This window comes from Rhinopithecus roxellana, chromosome 13 (assembly GCF_007565055.1).
Source record: "Rhinopithecus roxellana isolate Shanxi Qingling chromosome 13, ASM756505v1, whole genome shotgun sequence".
Taxonomy (NCBI): domain Eukaryota; kingdom Metazoa; phylum Chordata; class Mammalia; order Primates; family Cercopithecidae; genus Rhinopithecus; species Rhinopithecus roxellana.
The window spans coordinates 133,536,323-133,555,702 of record NC_044561.1 but is presented as its reverse complement, the minus strand read 5'-3'; the positions used below and the strand labels follow the sequence as shown (position 1 = coordinate 133,555,702).

General features: G+C 40.4%; 1 protein-coding gene across 6 annotated transcripts in view; it reads left to right on the top strand.

The window, feature by feature from the left end:
- Positions 1–19,380, top strand: part of SPECC1L (sperm antigen with calponin homology and coiled-coil domains 1 like) — a 146,322-nt gene that overhangs the window by 91,509 nt on the left and 35,433 nt on the right. For all 6 annotated transcript variants that reach the window (XM_010376305.2, XM_030914075.1, XM_030914078.1 and 3 more), the window contains 3 exons: positions 1,649–1,732; positions 3,815–3,971; positions 7,854–7,956. In XM_010376305.2, the coding sequence (XP_010374607.1) occupies positions 1,649–1,732; positions 3,815–3,971; positions 7,854–7,956 (344 nt within the window). The remainder of the gene's footprint in view (positions 1–1,648; positions 1,733–3,814; positions 3,972–7,853; positions 7,957–19,380) is intronic.

The window sequence follows — 19,380 nt, the reverse complement described above, 5'->3', positions numbered from 1 at the left end:
CCTTAAGAGATAGCATGATATGCCATTACTTTTGACATCATTATATTTTTAGGAGGGATCATGTTTAAATTGTCAGTTCTTAAAAAGGATTGGTGGACGTTCTTGGCTGAGAGTCTATATTACATACAAGGTTTGATGTTTTCTCTTAGCCCAGTCACACACCAGACCCTGACCAGAAAGAACAATTCTGATTGTCCTTGTGACTGCCTCCCTGTGTCCTGGTCTGAAGAGTCTTGTCAGGCTGTAGCCCTAGGTAAGAAGTGTGCAGGAAGAGAGTCAGCAGGGCAACTCCGGTCTGTGTTTGGCGGGTGCTGGCAAGGAAGCAGGTCCCAGGGAAGTGATGTTCAACTGAGACCTGAAGGGTGATCACGTTAGCCAGGATTAGTAGGGAACAGAGGGCCGGGCGTGGTGTCTCAAGCCTGTAATCCCAGCACTTTGGGGGGCCAAGACGGGCGGATCACGAGGTCAGGAGATCGAGACCATCCTGGCAAACACGGTGAAACCCCGTCTCTACTAAAAAAAAAAAATACAAAAAATCAGCCGGGCGAGGTGGCGGGCACTTGTAGTCATAGCTACTTGGGAGGCTGAGGCAGGAGAATGGCGTAAACCTGGGAGGCGGAGCTTGCAGCGAGCTGAAATCCGGCCACTACACTCCAGCCTGGGCGGCAGAGTGAGACTCCATCTCAAAATAAAAATAAATAAATAAATAAAAGTAGGGAACAGAGGAGGAGGCAGGGGGACAGCTGGTGCCAATGCTCAAGGTACTAAAGGAACTCCCAAGACAGCTTGTATTTAGAGAACAAGGGAGGAGTAGAACAAGCTGAGGCTGCAAATGGAGATGGTCGAAGCAATATCTGATTGTGTCCTTCCCTGAAGGCTCAGAAATGTTTGACACTTCTTTGTTGCCCTCAGACTAAAGTCCACATGTCAGGTAATGAAGGTTTTCCTCAATCAGCCTCATCCTCCTTTAAAGCCTCTTTCTGTGCTGTCCTGTTTGTTTTCCACATATCCCATGTTTTAGCCATACTTGGCCTTTATTCTCTAACTTGAATGTCTTTGTACCTTTCTCTGATTGTTGTCGGCTAAAATATAGTTCCCCACCTCTTTTCAGTAAGGCCCAGCTTAATGTCATTGGTTTTTTTGAAGCGCCTTCCCTGCTGCCTGAAATCAAAGAGAATGTCTTCTCCTCTGTGGTTTGATAATACTTTATTCATTCTGTTACTCTAATTATCCCATCCTGACTTGTCTGTGGTTGTATATATTAATATGTGTAGCTTCCACACTAACTGTAGGCACATGAAGGCAAAGCTTTTATTTAGTTTGTAGCATAGACCTAGTTGCAGTAGAGGATCTTTGAATTTTGGTGGAATTGCATCAAACAGGTAAGTGGCAGCGTGGGATTTAGAAGTATTCATCTGTGTGGGGCGTCTCATTCCTAGAGATAAAACATTGAATGGAATGTTCAAGTGTGTTCTGTGTATACACGAGTTGTTTTGGATCAACAGACTATGGGAAATTGTTGAAGTTCCCTGGATTGAGAAGGATGAGCTTCAAGATTGAAAGGAGTGAAACTCACCTTCTTTGTACCTTTATTACTTTAAAGTTCAGCATCAGATTTCTTTATTGGGATCCTTTCTACTTTGTACAGAGCATCTGTTAAGAACATCTTCAACCAGCCGGCCTGCTTCCCTCCCAAGAGTGCCTGCGATGGAAAGTGCCAAGACCCTCTCAGGTGATGACTTTGATCTGGATTTTTTATTTTTTGTTTTTTAGAGACAGGATCTCAGTATGTTGCCCAGGCTGGTCTCAAACTCCTGGCCACAAGCTATCCTCTCACCTTGGCCTCCCAAAGTGCTGGGATTACAGTTGTGAGCCACTGTGCCCGGCCTAGCTAGGCTTTAAATCAGTGGGAGGTCCTGTGCTCAGCTAAAATTACCATCCCAAAGCCTTTTTCCGTGTGTGTGTTCTTCAGATTCTTTCTCAGTCTGTTTCCTCTATTTTGTATAAAGTTCTGAGAGGTTTTCTCATCCAGGTTCCTAGCACACCACTTAAAAGAAACTACTGATTTAAGGACTATAAAGAACTGAGATTGAACGAAAAAGAAAACATAATTATAAAATTATGCCAGAAATATATAAGCATGTCATTTGAAGATCATGTAATAGGAGAAAATATTTGTGCCCTTTGGATCTTTAAGGACATTGCTTTACTAATACAGAGTTATATTCTGCTTGTGGTTATCCTAAAATCATTGAGAAAATTTTAGCCAATGAAGCGGGTGGGGGTGGGTGGGTGGGGGCAGCAGTTCTCAGTAATCAGGGGAAAACAATTACTGACAGGTAACATTGATTGCATTAAATCAGCCCAGGAATGATAGAGTTAATGGCTCCTGCAGATCCACCTTCTTCTGAGGTGAGAAAGAATCTGAGGTCAGGAACTTTGTCAACTATGTAACTTGTCACTGTGCTCAGCCCTGCGTTCTGAGCACCTGGCAATACTCAATGCTGCCTTTAGAAAGCTGCTGTTGTGGATCTGATACCAATGACTGAAGTGCCTGCTCCCACTCAAGGGTTCTCAGAACATTTTGTAATTCTAATAAGGTAGTACAATGTCTTACTATGCCAGACTTCAGTATAGGACTTTTCCAAAAGATTGTTGCTATTTCCCAACAGTTGACTTGATACATTTTGGTTTTCTTATTGATTTAGTTTTTTAGAATGTGCCCTGAGGCCAGTTGCGGTGGCTCATGCCTGTAATCCCAGCACTTTGAGAGGCCTAGGTGGGCGGATCACCTGAGGTCAGGAGTTCGAGACCAGCCTGGCCAACATGACAAAAACCTGTCTCTACTGAAAATACAAAAATAAACCTGGCGTGGTCGCAGGCGCCTGTAATCCCAGCTACTCAGGAGGCTGAGGCAGGAGAATCGCTTGAACCCAGGAGGCAGAAGTTGCAGTAAGCCAAGATGCGCCACTGCACTCCAGCCTGAGTAACAGAGTGAGATCTCTCTCAAAAAAAAAAAAAAAACCCCAAAGTACCCTGAACTAGCATTACATGTAGCCCTATAATAAAGCATGTGTTTCCTTTCTGTCCCTTTAACAGTGTTTTTGGCTGAATTTAGAAGGTTTGTGTTGTGTGTGTTGGGTAGGGCTGAGTAGTTACAAGTCTGGTTATAAATCACCTTTGGTTTTTAGTTGTATTTGTAATTAAATAGCTGTTTATGTAGTACTCACTATGTACTTGGTAGGTACTGTGAGGGTTATAGAGATGGATAAGGCACACTCCTTGTCTATAAGGAATATGGAGTTCAGTGCATATTTCAACTATGCCTTTTCACAGTTGTTTTCTGTTTGTTTTTTGTTTTTGAGACGGAGTCTCTCTCCTTCTCCCAGGCTGGAGTGCAGAGTGGCGCAGTCTTGGCTTACCACAACCTCCACCACCCCAGTTTAAGCAATTCTCCTGCCCCATCCTCCCATGTAGCTGGGATTACAGGCATGCGCCACCATGCCTGGCTGTTTTTTGTATTTTTAGTAGAGACAGGGTTTCACCATGTTGGCCAGGCTGATCTGGAACTCATAACCTCAAGTGATCTGCCTACCTCGGCCTCCCAAAGTACTGGGATTATAGGCATGAGCCACCGCGGCTGGCCTCACAGTTTTTTTAATGGAAAAATAAGAAATACTTTCCCGTTATTAGTATTAGTTTTTCCTCCTGTATGGTAATATCTGTTGTTTTGGAATCTTCAGAAAAAAAAAAATCTCAAGAACTCAGTCTAAAATGTTTTTGCTATAAAGTGCATAATGACTATTTCTCACAGTGTCTCGACGAAGTAGTGAAGAAATGAAACGGGACATTTCTGCACAGGAGGGAGCGTCGCCAGCCTCTCTGATGGCTATGGGAACCACGTCTCCACAGCTTTCCCTATCCTCTTCTCCAACGGCATCTGTGACTCCCACCACCCGAAGCCGAATAAGGTAGAGAACAGTAAATATTCATGCATTTCGTGTGTACCTCTCCTGGCCTTTTGACAGTAAATGATCAAGTTGTAAAATGATGGCATTTGAGCACTGTGATATTTCTTTTTCTGTGTGTTGTTTGCTAATCTTTACTATATCCAGAATTGGGTAAATGATATAGAAGACACTGACAAAGTAAAAGTGATAGCTGTATCTTTTTTTTTTTTTTTTTAATTAGAGAATGGTTACTTGCAAAAGGAAGTATTACGAAATTTAAATACTGAGGAATGGGTGGAGTGTTAGGGAAGGCATCCTCCCAGAAGGTTAGAATTTGAGTGGGGCCTTGAAGGTTGTAGACAGGGAGGGTGGAGGGCATAGTTGGCAAAGTCAGTAACTTGAGGGAATGTACGAAAGGGATGAATAAGTGAGGAGTATGGAGGGGGATGCTGTAGGTAGGTGGTTCTATAAATTCAGTAGAGTGATACAGAAGGCCAGAGGAAGGTATACCTACCATATCAGGGAACAGTAGAAGAAAAGATTGACTAGGCAGGGGATGGCAAAGTGATGGAACTTTTTAAAAGTCAAATTGAGTCACTTTGATGTAATAGAAGCTGTAAAGTGGTGTAAATAAATTACCATGTCTGGATCAGTGTGATAACAGTGGAAAAGAAGTGAAGAGACGGTTGGACCCGGGAGATTTCTCATAAAGAAAAATGATTTCAGCAACAGATCTTTGTAAAAGGAATGCAAGAATGGATGATATCAAAGATGGCTATATTTGTTTACACTGGGAGTCTGGGAACGTGGAGCTACATTAATAATTGATAAAAAGTACATGAAAATCTAAGTATATTTTATTCATTGTTCTCTTAGGACTAAGATATTAAGAACTTAGGGGGAAATACAGATGTCAGAAATTTAGCATACATTGTTTATAGGGGTGAAGAAAACTGTTGACAAACATTAAGAAGAATGAAAGGAAGCGGCCGGGTGTGGTGGCTCATGCCTGTATTCCCAGCACTCTGGGAGGCCCAGGTGAGCAGATCACTTGAGGTCAGCAGTTCAAGACCAGCCTGACTAACATGGTGAAAGCTCATCTGTACTAAAAATACAAAAATTAGCCCGATCTGGTTTTGTGCACCTGTAGTCCCAGCTATTTGGGAGGCCGAGGCACTAGAATTGCTTGAACCTGGGAGCCAGAGGTTGCAGTGAGCGAGATCGTGCCACTGTACTCCAGCCTGGGCTTCAGAGTGAGACTCTGTCTTAAAAAAAGAGTCTTGGCCAGGCGCGGTGGCTCATGCCTGTAATCTCAGCACTTTGGGAGGGCGAGGCAGGCGGATCACGAGTCAAGAGATTGAGACCGTCCTAGCCAACATGGTGAAACCCCATCTCTACTAAAAATACAAAAAAAAATTAGCCGGGCGCGGTGGTGGGTGCCTGTAGTCTCAGCTACTCGGGAGGCTGAGGCAGGAGAATGACGTGAACCCAGGAGGCAGAGCTTGCAGTGAGCCGAGGTTGCGCCACTGCACTCCAGCCTGGGCGACAGAGCGAGACTCCGTCTCAAAAAAAAAAAGTCTTAAAAAAAGTGAGTTTTATGTAGAGCCATGACAAGTTTTTGTTTTTTGTTTTTGATGTGCCTTTTTGCATCTATTCACATAACTGTGTCATTCTCTTTCCCTGTGTTTAGTGATAGTATAACAAACTTCTTGGAATCCTTTAAAGCAGGCTTCTCCAACCCGCAACCCAGGACAGCTTTGAATGCGACCCAACACAAATTTGTAAACTTTCTGAAAATATTATGAGATTTTTTCTTTTTTGCAATTTTTTTTTTTTTTTTTTTTAAAGCTTTTCAGCTATTGTTCGTGTCAGTGTGCGTGGCCTAAGACAATTCTTCTACTTCCATTGTGGCCCAGGGAAGCCAAAAGATTGGATGTCCCTGCTTTATTTAAAGCAAAGCAGGAATGTTACAGGTTGGCACACAAAAATGTGTATTTCCTTCAAGGAGGCAGTCTGACTGCACGTAGAAAAGTAGTATTTTTCCTTTTGGTTCTTAGATCAATAAAAATTGTTACTATTTCAAGGCTCCTGTCAGTTAGAAAAGCTTCTGTTGTAAATGTGTCCTCTTTGATTTCCTAGCATACTTTGGAGGGTAAATGCTAACAGAATAAATATACTGAGGAATACCAAGCTGTTTATAACATATGAACCTTTAGGATATTTATTGGGCTGCTAAGTTCACAGAACATGGGACTAGAGTCTCCACTTTGCTATAATCACTGAAAAATAGGCCAATCTTTTAAGCACAGGCTGCTAGTCAAGCTGAGGTTATATTACACAGCACTCTCTTTCTCTGGGGTATTCCTTGGTGTTCTGTTCCACTTCCAAAGTGTGACCAAAAGGGAAGATACGATGCAGAATGAGTAGAATTGTAAGTCTCCCCTGCCCCTTTACCAGGGGTGATTGCAAAACTTTTTTTGATTAAAGGTCTGGCCTAAGGCAGGATATTTATTTTGACTACAAGGCAGTTGACAATGCCATAAAGTACCCTACATAGGTTTTTTTTTTAAATGAATCATATGTATAGCCACAGAATTTTTTTTTTTTTTTTTTGAGATGGAGTCTCGCTCTGTCGCCCAGGCTGGAGTGCAGTGGCCGGATCTCAGCTCACTGCAAGTTCCGCCTCCTGGGTTTACGCCATTCTCCTGCCTCAGCCTCCCGAGTAGCTGGGACTACAGGCGCCCGCCACCACGCCCGGCTAGTTTTTTGTATTTTTTAGTAGAGACGGGGTTTCACTGTGTTAGCCAGGATGGTCTAGATCTCCTGACCTCGTGATCCGCCCGTCTCGGCCTCCCAAAGTGCTGGGATTACAGGCTTGAGCCACCGCGCCCGGCCTAGCCACAGAATTTTAATCCCCCAAACTTCTACAGTGTTTTTACTTACTATCATTTAGTAAACTCTGAAGTTCCTTTAGGGGATAGGGGCACTGTGTTGTTCACCTTCAATTACCTACTGCTTGCACATTGCCTGGCACAATAGTGCTCCATAAGGAGATGTTGAATAAGTGAGTTTACAGAGAAATTCCATTTTTGAGCAAGGCAAAATTCTAACTGCCTAAAATCAAAAAACAGTGTACAACATAGCACTAAATACATCTGAGACATTTCATGGAAGTTATAAATATTGTCCATGTTTATTGCCATTTTTTGTCTGTTTGCTTCCCCCATTGTAGACCCCTTGAAGGCAAGAACTGTTATGCCTTAGAATCCTGCACCTTGCATAACCTTACCCTGTATATTTTACAATAAGTAATTTTTAAAATGGTGAGATGATAAAGGACATGAATGGTTATTTTATTATTTTTTGAGACAGTGTCACTCTTGTTGCCCAGGCTGGAGTGCAATGGCGTAATCTCATCTCACTGCAACCTACATCTCAAGGTTTCAAGTGATTCTCCTGCCTCACCCTCCCAAGTAGCTGGGATTGCAGACACCCGCCACCATGCCCAGCTAATTTTTATATTTTTATTAGAGATGGGGTTTCACCATGTTGGCCAGGCTGATCTCGAACTCCTGACCTCAGGTGATCTCTCTACCTCAGGCCCCCAAAGTGCTGGGATTACAGGCGTGAGCCACAGTGCCCGGCGCATTTTATTAATTTTAAATGCACTTTGTACTGTCTTTGCCACTTTCTATGTGGGTGATTAGTATAGAGTCCCTTTCTTCAGTTAGCAGAGAATTCTGACAATAGTGCATCTATGGGGCCATAAACTAAAAATCAAATGTATGAAAAACTATGTCTTGCCTTTGTATTTACATTTCTCCTGTTTAAAAATGCAAACTAAGACTTTTCTCTTACTCTGGTAGCCAAACAAAAAATGTTTCAACTTTGGGTTGTTTTCAGAGAAGAAAGGAAAGACCCTCTCTCAGCATTGGCCAGAGAATATGGAGGATCAAAGAGGAACGCCTTGCTGAAGTGGTGTCAGAAGAAAACAGAAGGCTATCAGGTAATCGTATGATTCTTTTGTCCCATGTGAGAGTAATTGCCAAATCAACTGCTGGAGTGTCGTAGCTTACTACCTGTCACACATTAGAAATGATAAGTCCTGACCAGGCATGGTGGATCACACCTATAATCCTAACACATTAGGAAGCTGAGGCGGGTGGATCACTTGTGCCCAGGAGTTCAAGCCTGGGCAACATGGCATAATGCTGTCTCTACAAAAATAAAAATAAAAATCAGCAGGCGTGGTTTTGTGTGCCTGGAGTCCCAGCTACTTGAGAGGCTGACGTGGGAGGATCACTTGAGCCTGGGAGGCAGAGGCTGCTGTGAGCCGATCAAGAAGAAATGATGAGTCCTATACAGAATGTTAGGAACACATTCTCAGAGTCCAGCCGTAACTTGACTATCACTTGGATGAAGTAAGTTTGTTACCTTTCCACAGCACCCAATATTTCCAGTATTACTCATCTGTTGTAGCACTTTCTTATTTAAGTCCAGGTTAAATGCTTTTTTAAAGTTACATTAAATATAACTTTGGAGAGTGAACTCTAATTCTCCATACAAAAGGGAAACCTGTAGAATTCATCCGTTCTGCTAAAAAATACAATTTCGATTTCTAGTGTCCTCACATACAGTATTAGTTACAGAGATTCTCCCCAGCTTGCAGCTGATACTCTTGATTGCATTTCATACTTGGGCACAAATGCACAGAAGTACAACACAAAAAGGGAATGGAGTTCTATGTTCCTGATCTCTTCACATCAGACCTCACCTCACCAAAATGGCATAAAAGGTATAGCTACAACATTAGTATACAAATTTCATGCAAAAGAGGTAATAACGTAGTAGAGGAACAGATTGATTAAGAAGATCTGCCATTAACAGGTCCCTTTTGGGTGAATTTGTACATGACTTTAAGTGATGATCCTCAACTCATTTAAGATTAAAGAGCCAAGCATATTGCAGTGGACATACAGAAAAGTCATGATAATCATTGAGGATTTACTAAGACTCTCCATGTCTCAGCTTCAAGCCAGTGGCAAGTAAAAAAGAGAAGAGAAAATAATTTTTAAAAAAAGAATCTCCATGCCAGTTTCCGCTGGCTAACAAAGGAGATAAGTAGTGTTGGCAAAGATGCGGAGAAATGGGTAAGCTTATGCTTTGTTGGAGGGGACCTATAAAATGTTGTAACTGCTGTGGAAAATAGTATGGCAATTCCTCAAAAAAGTAAACAATTACCCTGTGATCTGGCAATTCCACTTCTGGGTGTACACCGAAAAGAATTGAAAGCAGAGATGTGGAGAAATATTTTAGGCACACCCATTTTCGTGGCAGTGTTATTCACAGTAGCCAAAAAGTGGAAGCAACCCAAGTGTCCGTCAATAGATGAATGGATCAGCAACGTGTGTTATATGATCGAATGGAATACCATTATTCCTTAAAAAGGAAGGACATTCTTACACATGCTACAACACGATGCACATTGAAGACATTGTGCTAAATGAAACAAGCCATATACAAAAGGACTAATACTACATGATTCCAATTATATGGAATACCTAGAGTTAGTAATATTTATAGAGACAAAAAGTAGAATGATGGTTGCCAGGGGCTGGGGGAGGGAAAAAAGAAAGGGAGTGGTATACAGTTTAGTTTTACAAAATGAAAAAAGTACCAGAGATGGATGGTGGTGATGGTAGCACAATCATATGAATATACTTAATGCCACTGAACCATGTACTTAAAGATGGTTAAAATGATTTGTTATGTTTATTTACCACAATAATAAAACTCCATTGCAAAAAGGAAAAAAAGAAATGATTGAGATAAAACCAGATAGATAACCAGCAAGGGAATAGAAGACTTGAATAGTACTGTATACTAAGCAGACCTAAAGACATTATACAACACTGCACCCAATAATAGCAGAATACACATTCTTCTCTCAGGTGCACATGGAAGATTGCAGGTTAGGCCCTATGTTAGGTTTTAAAACTAGTCTCATTAAATTTAAAAAGACTGAAATTGGCCAGATGCGGTGGCTCATGCCTATAGTCCCAGTATTTTGGGAGGCCAAGGTGAGAGGATCACTTGAGCCCAGTAGTTTGAGACCAGCCTGGGCAGCCTCAGGAGGCCCTGTCTCTACAAAGATCAAAATGAAATAAATGAAAAGATTGAAAGCATGTAAATGTTCTTCATTTTTTTCTGATCACAATGAAAGATTAGAAATTAATAGCTGAAGGAAAATTGGAAAATAAGTGAAAATTAAAGCACACACTTTAAATAACCAATACAAAAAATTAATCACAGGGGAAATTAGAAAATACTCCGAGAACAAAAATGAACACAGCATACCAAAATTTATGGGAGGCAGTGAAAGCAGTTCTCAAAGGGATTGATTGATTGATTGATTGATTTAGAGACAGAGTCTTATTCTGTTGCCCAGGCTGGAGTGCAGTGGTGCGATCTCGGCTCACTATTATTCCTAAATAGGTTATTCTTTCTGATGCTGCTATAAATGGAAATGTTTTAATTTACTGTTACTGTAAATGCAAGTGAATTTTGTATATTGATCTTTCGTCTTGCAACTTTTCTGGATTTACTAGTTCCAAGTTTTTATGTGAATTCTTAAAGGTTTTCTAGATATAAGCTGGATGTGATGGCCTACACCTGTAGTCCCAGCTACTCAGGATGTCAACATGGGAGGACTACTTGAGCCCAGAAGTTTGAACCCAGACTGGGCAACATAGTGAGACCCCATCTCTTAAAAAAATCTAGATATAAATCACATCATCTGCAAGTAGAGATCATTTTACTTATTTTCCTATCTGGATGCCTTTTGTTTCTTTTTTCTTGTCTGTCTTAGCTAGAACTTGCAGAAAAATGTTGAATAGAAATAGTGATAAAGAACATTCTTTCTTGTTCCTGATCTTAAGGGGAAAGCTTTCAGTCTTCACCATTAAGTATAATGTTAAAGCTGTGGGTTTTTCTTTTTTTTTTTTTTTTTTTGAGACAGAGTCTCACTCTGTCACCCAGGCTGGAGTGCAGTGGTGTTACCAGCTTACTGCAACCTCTGCCTCCCGGGTTCAAGTGATTCTCATGCTTCAGCCTCCCAAGTAGCTGGGATTACAGGTGTGTGCCACTACACCTGGCCAGTTTTTGTATTAGTTAAAGATGGAGTTTTGCATGTTGTCTAGGCTGGTCTTGAACTCCTGGCCTCAAGTGATCTGCCCGCCTTGGCCTCCCAAAGTACTGGGATTACAGGCATAAGCCACTGTGCCCAGCCAACTGTGGGTTTTCATAGGTACCCTTTCTTAGACTGAGAAAATTACCTTTTATTCCTAGTTTGTTGAATTTTTTAAAATCATAAATGGTTGCTGGATTTTACCAAATGCTTTTACAGTGTGTAGTGAGATGATCATGTGTTTTTCCCCTTTATTCTAACAATATGGTATTAGGAGGCACAAGTCTAATATACTGAAAAATACAAAACATTGCTGAAAGAAATTAAAGAAAATCTAAATAAATGGAAAGACATCCCTTGTTCATGGATTAGAAGTTTTGATACGTGCTGCAACTTGGATGAACTTTGAATAATTTATGCTAAGTGAAAGAAGCCAAACATAAAACTTCAATCTAAAAAGGCTTCCACACTCAGGCCTGAGAAGTCTCATGCTTTTTGAACAGCAGGAACGTGAATGCTGGCAGTTTCAAGTTGGTTATAGATTTGAAACCTCAAGCATAAATGAAAATTACACACTTACTTTTTTTTTTTTTAAGAAAGAACATTTTTTATTGAGATGTGCCACACAAGATACAATTCATCCACTTAAAATGTACATTTCAGTGGGCTTTTTTTTGTAAGTGTATTCAGAGTTGTATAACCATTACCACAACCAGTTTTAGGATATTTTTACCACTCCATCAAGAAATCCTATACCCATTAACAGTCATTCTCTATTTACTACAGGCAACCACTAATCTACTTTCTATCCTGTAGATTTCTTTATTATGGACATTTCTTATAAATGGAATCACACAATATGTGGGCCTCTGTGACTGACTTCTTTCACTTAGCATCATGTTTTTAAGGTTCATCCATGCTGTAGCATATACTAGTACTTCATTCCTTTTTGTGGCCAAACAATATTCCATTGTATGGCTATGCCACATATTTATCCGTTCTTCTGTTCAAGATGGTGTTTGTGTTGCTTACACTTTTGGGGGAGTTATTATATATGTCACTGTTATGAACTTTTTTTTTTTTTTTGACATGAGGTCTCACTATGTTTCCCAGGCTGGTCTGAAGTGATCTTTCCACCTCAGCCTCCCAAGTAGCTGGATCTACAGGCACATCCCACCCTGCCTGGTTTGTTGTAGACATTTGTGTACAACAGATTTTTACATAGACATAAGTAGTTTTCTCATCTTCTTGTCCATCTTCTAGCCTACTACCAAAGTGTTTTTGAAATTGATCTTGTTACTTCTCTTTAAGCTGCTTCATTTGTTTCCCCTTTGTCATTTGGTTAAAGTCCATGATCTTGGCTTGAAGAGGCAAGACTCCATAGTTTATTGAACATTTTAATTTTAAACCCACTCCTTGATCTGTGAGCGGCAGAATGGATGTTATATTAGCAGACAGGAAAACAACATTAATCTCCTTGTATCATCACTAGAGCTCCTGACTGACTGGTTACATTGTCAGTGAGCAGTAATATTTTGAAAGGAACAGTGGGCTTAAAATGTTCAATAAACTATGCTATCAGCAGATGTACTGTCATCCAGGCTTTGTTGTTTCATTTACAGAGCACAGGCAGAGTAGATGTAGCGTAACTCTTAAGGGCCCTAGGATTGTGGGACTGGTAAATGAGCATTGGCTTCCACTTAAAGTCACCACCTGCTTAGCCCCTAATGACAGAGACAGCCTGTCCTTTGAAGCTTTGAAGCCAGGCATTGACTTCTCCTCTGTAGCTATGAAGGTTCTAGATGTCATCTTCTTTTAATAGAAGGCTGTTGTATCCACATGGAAAATTGTCGTTTAGTGTGGCCACCTTCATCAGTGATCTTAGCTAAATCTTCTGGGTAGCTTTCTGCAGCTTCTGTATCAGCACTTACTGCTTCACCTTGCACTTGTATGTTATAGAGATGGCTTCTTTCCTTCAATATCATGAGCCAACCTCTGCTAGCTTCAAACTTTTCTTCTGCAGCTTCGTCACCAATCTCAGCATTCATAGAATTGAAGAATTAGGGCCTTGCTGTGGATTCAGATTTGGCTTAAGGGAGGGAATGTTGTAGCTGGTTTGATCTTTTATTCAAAGCATGAAAACTTTCTTCATATCATCAGTAAGGCTGTTTTGCTGTCTTACCATTTGTATATTCACTGGTGTAACACTTTTAATTTCCTTCAAGAACTTTTCCTCTGCATTCACAACATGGCTAACTGGCACAAGAGGCCTAGCTTTTCAGCCATTTGACTTTTGCCATGCCTTTCTCAATTAGCTTAAGCATTTCTAGATTTTGATTTAAAGTGAAAGATGTGCGAGTCTTCCTTTTACTTGAACACTTAGAGGCCATTGTAGGGTTATTAGTTGGCCTAATTTTAATATTTTTATGTCTCAAGTAGTAGGGAAGCCCAAAGAGAGGGAGAGAGACAGAATAACTAGTCAGTGGATCATTCAGAACACACAGAATTTTACAGATTAAGTTCACTGTCTTATATGGGCACAGTTCATGGCACCCGAAAACAATTACTATAGTAACATCGAAGACCACTGGTAACAGTTACAATAATAATGAGAAAGTTTAAAATATTGCAAGAATTACCAAATTTGACCCAGAGACATTGAAGTGAGCACATACTGTTGGCAAAATGGTACCAACAGACTTATTTGATACAGGGTTGCCACAAACCTTCAATTTGTAAAAAACACAGTATCCATGAAGCACAAGAAGATGAAGTACCATCTAAGGTGTGTCTGTATTTTCTTCCATGCTGTTAGGTGTCTTCATATAACCTAAGTTTTAAATTTTGCTAGACAATAACTTAAGTAATTTTAGAACATTGTAAATTACTTCCGCCTTGAAGGATCGCTTATGCTTTGAGACCAGCCTGGGCAACATAGTGAGATCTTCTGTCTACTAAAATTTTTTTAAAAATCGCCAGGCATGGTAGCAGTCCTCCCACCTCAAACCAGCTATTTGGAGGGCTGAGGCAGAGGGATTACTTGAGCCAGGAAGTTGAGGCTACTGTGAGCGATTATCGCGCCACTGCACTCCTACCTGGATGACAGAGCAAGACCCTGTCTCTGAAAAAAAAAATTTTACTCCCTCTTTGATTATAGAACTTTCCCATGGATCAAGTTGATTAAATGGAGATAATTCAAACATTAATTTAAGTCAATTATTCCATGCCTCTTGGGTTCTTCTATGTTTACCTTAATACAGAGACAGAATTATATATACACACAAATCAATTAATAATTTGAAGTTTTTTCCATTTGGTACTTAAAATGCAGGGGGAAATATGATATAGGATAGTTAATCATACATAAGGAAAATTCTTTTTGTACACTTGACAGTCTTTGCTACAAACCCAATTATCTGCTTTCTTCCTATGGACACTTTGATGACACGTATGTATTGCTTGTGAGAGGCAGTTGGCTTTTGTTTCCTGTGAGACAGATATCTATCTGTTCCTTCCCTTTAGAAGCAAAGAGCATACTGGTTCTTTCATTTCAAGATCTGTAAATTAAAATTGGACAGCCTGAAATGCATAATCTTTTTGTTTGTTTGTTTGTTTTTGATAGGGAGTCTTACTCTGTCATCCAGGCTGGAGTGCAATGGCACAATCTTGGCTCACTGCAGCCTCCATCTCCTGGGTTCAAGCAATTCTCCTGCCTCAGTCTCCACAGTAACTGGGATTACAGGCGCCTGCCACCATGCCCAGTTAATTTTTGTATTCTTAGTATAGATGGGGTTTCACCATGTTTGCCAGGCTGGTCTCGAACTCCTGACCTCAAGTGATCCGCCCTCCTCAGTCTCCCAAAGTGCCAGGATTAAAGGCATGAGCCACTGCACCTGGTTTGAAATGCATAATCTTTTAAAACTGAAAGCCATATCTAATAGTGCTCTTAATTTGTCAAGAATCATATGAGAAGTGTCAGTGCCCTTTCCCTGTCTAGCTATAAATGGATGATCATGCCCATCCTTTGGAGCCAGCAGTTTTGGTTCAGTACTTTGGTCTCTTGACTACTCACAGTCTACAGAAAAGAGCAGGTTGTGACACTTATCTCGTTTATGAGAGCAGAAGCTGTTACGTGACACTTAGCACATACTGCTCCCAGAGGCCCCAGATGGATCATTAATGCTTGGAACGTGCGTGCTTTATGAAGAAGCCGTCTAATCAACGGAGATAGATTCCCTAATACCCATATCATCTTTCGTTAACTCTCTTAAGAGTCACCCTAAAATTACTGTGCTGATCACTGTAATTTCATTAAGCATCCATTACAAAACAAGCCCTTATGAGTTTAGCTTTTATTTAACATTTTTCTCTTTTAACTTGTGCCCTGCCATTTATCATACATTGAAGCTTTAGAATAGTAGAATATTCATGTTGAAAATGTCTTGGCATTCTGGTTTATTATCAGGTTTACAGATCTGGGACTGAAACCCCCCACAAGGATAAATGGCTGCCTCAGGGGTGTCTTGTGAGTCCAGGGCATTATGTAACCAGCTTTCAGTACTATTGCTTTAAGGGTTGGGTCTTCCTTTTTTTTCTCTTTTTTAAAAATCAGTGCCTGTGTTTATACACAATTATGTTTTTTATTTAAATTTGGGACTAACTAATAATTTTTAAGAGCTTATCGTGAGAAGTGGTAATCCAATTCCCTATTTCCTTATCTTTAAAATTTCTGCTGTTCAGAGACAACCACTTTTAATTTTTTTAGCTGTTGTCTTTAGGGGTTGATGGTACAAGGTTGATAATACAAGAATAACCAACTGAAATAGGGAAATTATTTATACTTTCAGTAAACTTTTCTTTGGTTTTAGATTTTATATCTAAGAGCTTGTGTTGCATCACTGTTTTCTTGCTCTGGAAAACCCTAACTGAATGTAATCAAGATGCCCCTAAAGGTTGATTTGAGACCTTTATTTTGAATGAAAAATCTCATTGTTTTCTGATTAAATGCTAGACCTAGAAATGGATTGGTTAAATCTAAAGAATAATGAAATCACTTAATCTAGTACAAAATAGTTTTAATAAACGAACAAAATATTTTAGTACTGCCTGAAGTAGTTTAATCTCAGATTAACATTGAGAATACAGTTTTATTGGGGGATGTACTTCATTAATATGTGGGCCACTGAAGAAAAGATTAGATATTTCTTACTGGAGATAAGTAGAATTAAAAGAATTAATGGGCTGGAATGGGTTTAGCAGGTATATATTTATGTGTTACGCTTTACTTGCATTCTAAGCTCTTTTTCCTAATATAAAAGCTAATAATTGGCTGGGCGTGGTGGCTCATGCTTGTAATCCCAGCACTTTGGGAGGCCAAGGCAGGCGTGTCTCGAGTTCAGGAGATCAAGACGATCACGGCTAAGATAGTGAAACCCCATCTCTACTAAAAATACAAAAAATTAGCCGGGCATGGTGGCGGGCACCTGTAGTCCCAGCTACTCAGGAGGCTGAGGCAGGAGAATGGCATGAAACCAGGAGGCGGAGCTTGCAGTGAGCCAAGATCACGCCACTGCACTCTACTCTGGGCAACAGAGTGAGACTCTGGCTCCAAAAAAAAAAAAAAAAAAAAAAAAAATAGCTAATAATTTATCAAATAGTAAGTTCTGTGTCAAGTAGTGTGCTGAGTGTTTAAATAGAAGTTATGGAAAAACAATAGTTTCTATTCTCAGGAAGTTTATAGATTAGTCAGTAAAAAAAAATATGAGTAATTAAAACTTAGTAAAGTAAAACTTTTGTTTATGGTTATAAAAGAATATCAGACCAAATCTCTGACGAGACTACTGTAAAAACTGTTTAAAATACAAAAATAAATATCTTTGAAGGTACTGGGGACTAACCAAGGCAGCCAGGTCAAATTAGGCAGGAGCCAAAATTGTAGAGAAAAATTCTATTGAGTCAGAGCCCATGTTTACCCCTGCTTTTTTCCCTTAGGGCGGTGGCTAACTTTTCACATGGGATAGAGGCCAGACAAAGCAGTGGTCCAGAGTTTTTTTCAGAATCACTGAGTAGCAGGACTAAAATTTGAATTGAGGGATTCTAAGGCAGCCAAGATGTTGAGGGCCCGAGATCCCAGGAAAAAGACAACCTCAAGAGTAATGAGGCCGGACATGGTGGCCCACACCTGTAATCCCAGCACTTTGAGAAGCCGAGGTGGGCGGATCACGAGGTCAGGGGATCGAGACCATCCTGGCTAACACAGTGAAACCCCATCTCTACTAAAAATACAAAAAATTAGCTGGGCACAGTGGCGGGTGCCTGTAGTCCCAGCTACTTGGGAGGCTGAGGCAGGAGAATGGCGTGAGCCTGGAGGCAGAGGTTGCAGTGAGCCGAGATCACACCACTGCACTCCAGCCTGGGCGACAGAGTGAGAGTCCGTCTCAAAAAAAAAAGAGTAATGAACTCAGCCAACATGGTGGCACATGCCTGTAGTCCCAGCTACTCAGGAGGCTGAGGCAGGAGGATTGCTTGAGCCCAGCAGTTCAAGGTTACAGTGAGCATTGATCACACGACTGCACTCCAGCCTGGACCAACAGAGTGAGACCCCATCTCTTTGGGAAAATAAAGAGAAAGAGAGAGAAAGAGGATAATTAACTCAACATTTGACTTAGCTTTTGCTGTTAAGGTATTTTTCAAATTCAGAAGGAGAAATTCAGTAGAGAGCTATTACCAAAGCCTAAAAAACTTAAGCACAGTTTTTGTTCTTATAGGAGTAGGTAGACAAAAAAATTAGATTTCAAGGCCAGCCAAAGAGGAATGACCATGGGAAATATTCCAGGCCTTTGGTTGAGACCTCAAAAGAATTATGTCCTACAAATAAAGGTTGACCAGAAGGTATCAGCTTGAAATCCAACTTCAAAATTTTGATTGGATGAGGTGATCAGCCCTTATTCTAGTTACCTGCCAGGAGAAACTTAGCCTCTATACTCTTTGAAACATGGTATCCTGCATTCCATCAAAATACCAGGCGTGACCAGGCACAGTGGCTCATGCCTGTAATCCTAGCACTTTGGGAAGCCAAGGTGGGAGGATTACTAGAGGCCAAGAGTTCAAGACCAACCTGGCCAACATAGTGAGACCCTGTCTCTATAATTAATTAATTAACAACAATACCAGGCATGCCAATAAGCGGGATCAAATGAATGAAAATCAAGAGAAAGAATGAGTAACAGGAAAAGAAGAGGTGATCCAGATATTGGAACTCTTAGATTTTTTAAATAACCAATTTATGAGTTTAAGGAAACAGATGAAGAGAGAGAGTTTTACCAGAGAACTGGAATCTGTAAAATAGAATCAAATGAAAATTTTATTTTATTTTTTGATTTTATTTTTTGAGACAAGAGTTTTGTTCTTGTCGCCTGAGTACAATGATGCGATCTCGGCTCATTGCAACCTCCGCCTCCCAGGTTCAAGTGATTCTCCTGCCTTAGCCTCCTGAGTAGCTAGGATTATAGGCACCCACCACTATGCCTGGCTAATTTTTTTTTTTGTATTTTTAGTAGAGATGAGGTTTTGCCATGTTGACCAGGCTGGTCTCTTAACTCCTGACCTCAGGTGATCTGCCCACCTGGGCCTCCCAAAGTGCTGGGATTACAGGCGTGAGCCACCGCGCCTGGCCAAGTGAAAATTTTAGGACTAAGAAACACATTAGCTTGAGTTAGGAACTCCCATACATGTGTTTCACAACGATTCAACACAGAGAAGATTTGTGAATTAGAGGATAGATCAGTAAGAAATATCCACAGTGAAGCACCGAGAAATGAAAGGATAAAAAAACATTGTGTAATGGAGACAAGGGACATAATAGAAGGGTTAAGACACATACAGTTGGGTTATACTAAGAGAAAAGAGAGGGCTAGGAGTGTCATCATAAAGTGCTAAAAGTCAAGGACAGTGAAAAAAATCTTTATTTGCTAGAGAAAAAAGATATTAGGTTAAGAGGAATAATAAGATTGACAGCCGATTTCTCAATAGATAACAAAAAGAGGATTTGTCAGGCCCATTCTGAAAGAAAAAGGAAGTTCTTGTAGCAGAAAGAAAATAATCCCATAGGGAAACAAAATTTCAGGAAGGAATAAAGAACAGTGGAAGAGTAAATGTGAAGGTAAATATATATGAATATTGACTGCAGTGTAATAAAAATATTGTTTAAAGATATATGTAGGTTGAAAATTTAAGATAAAATGG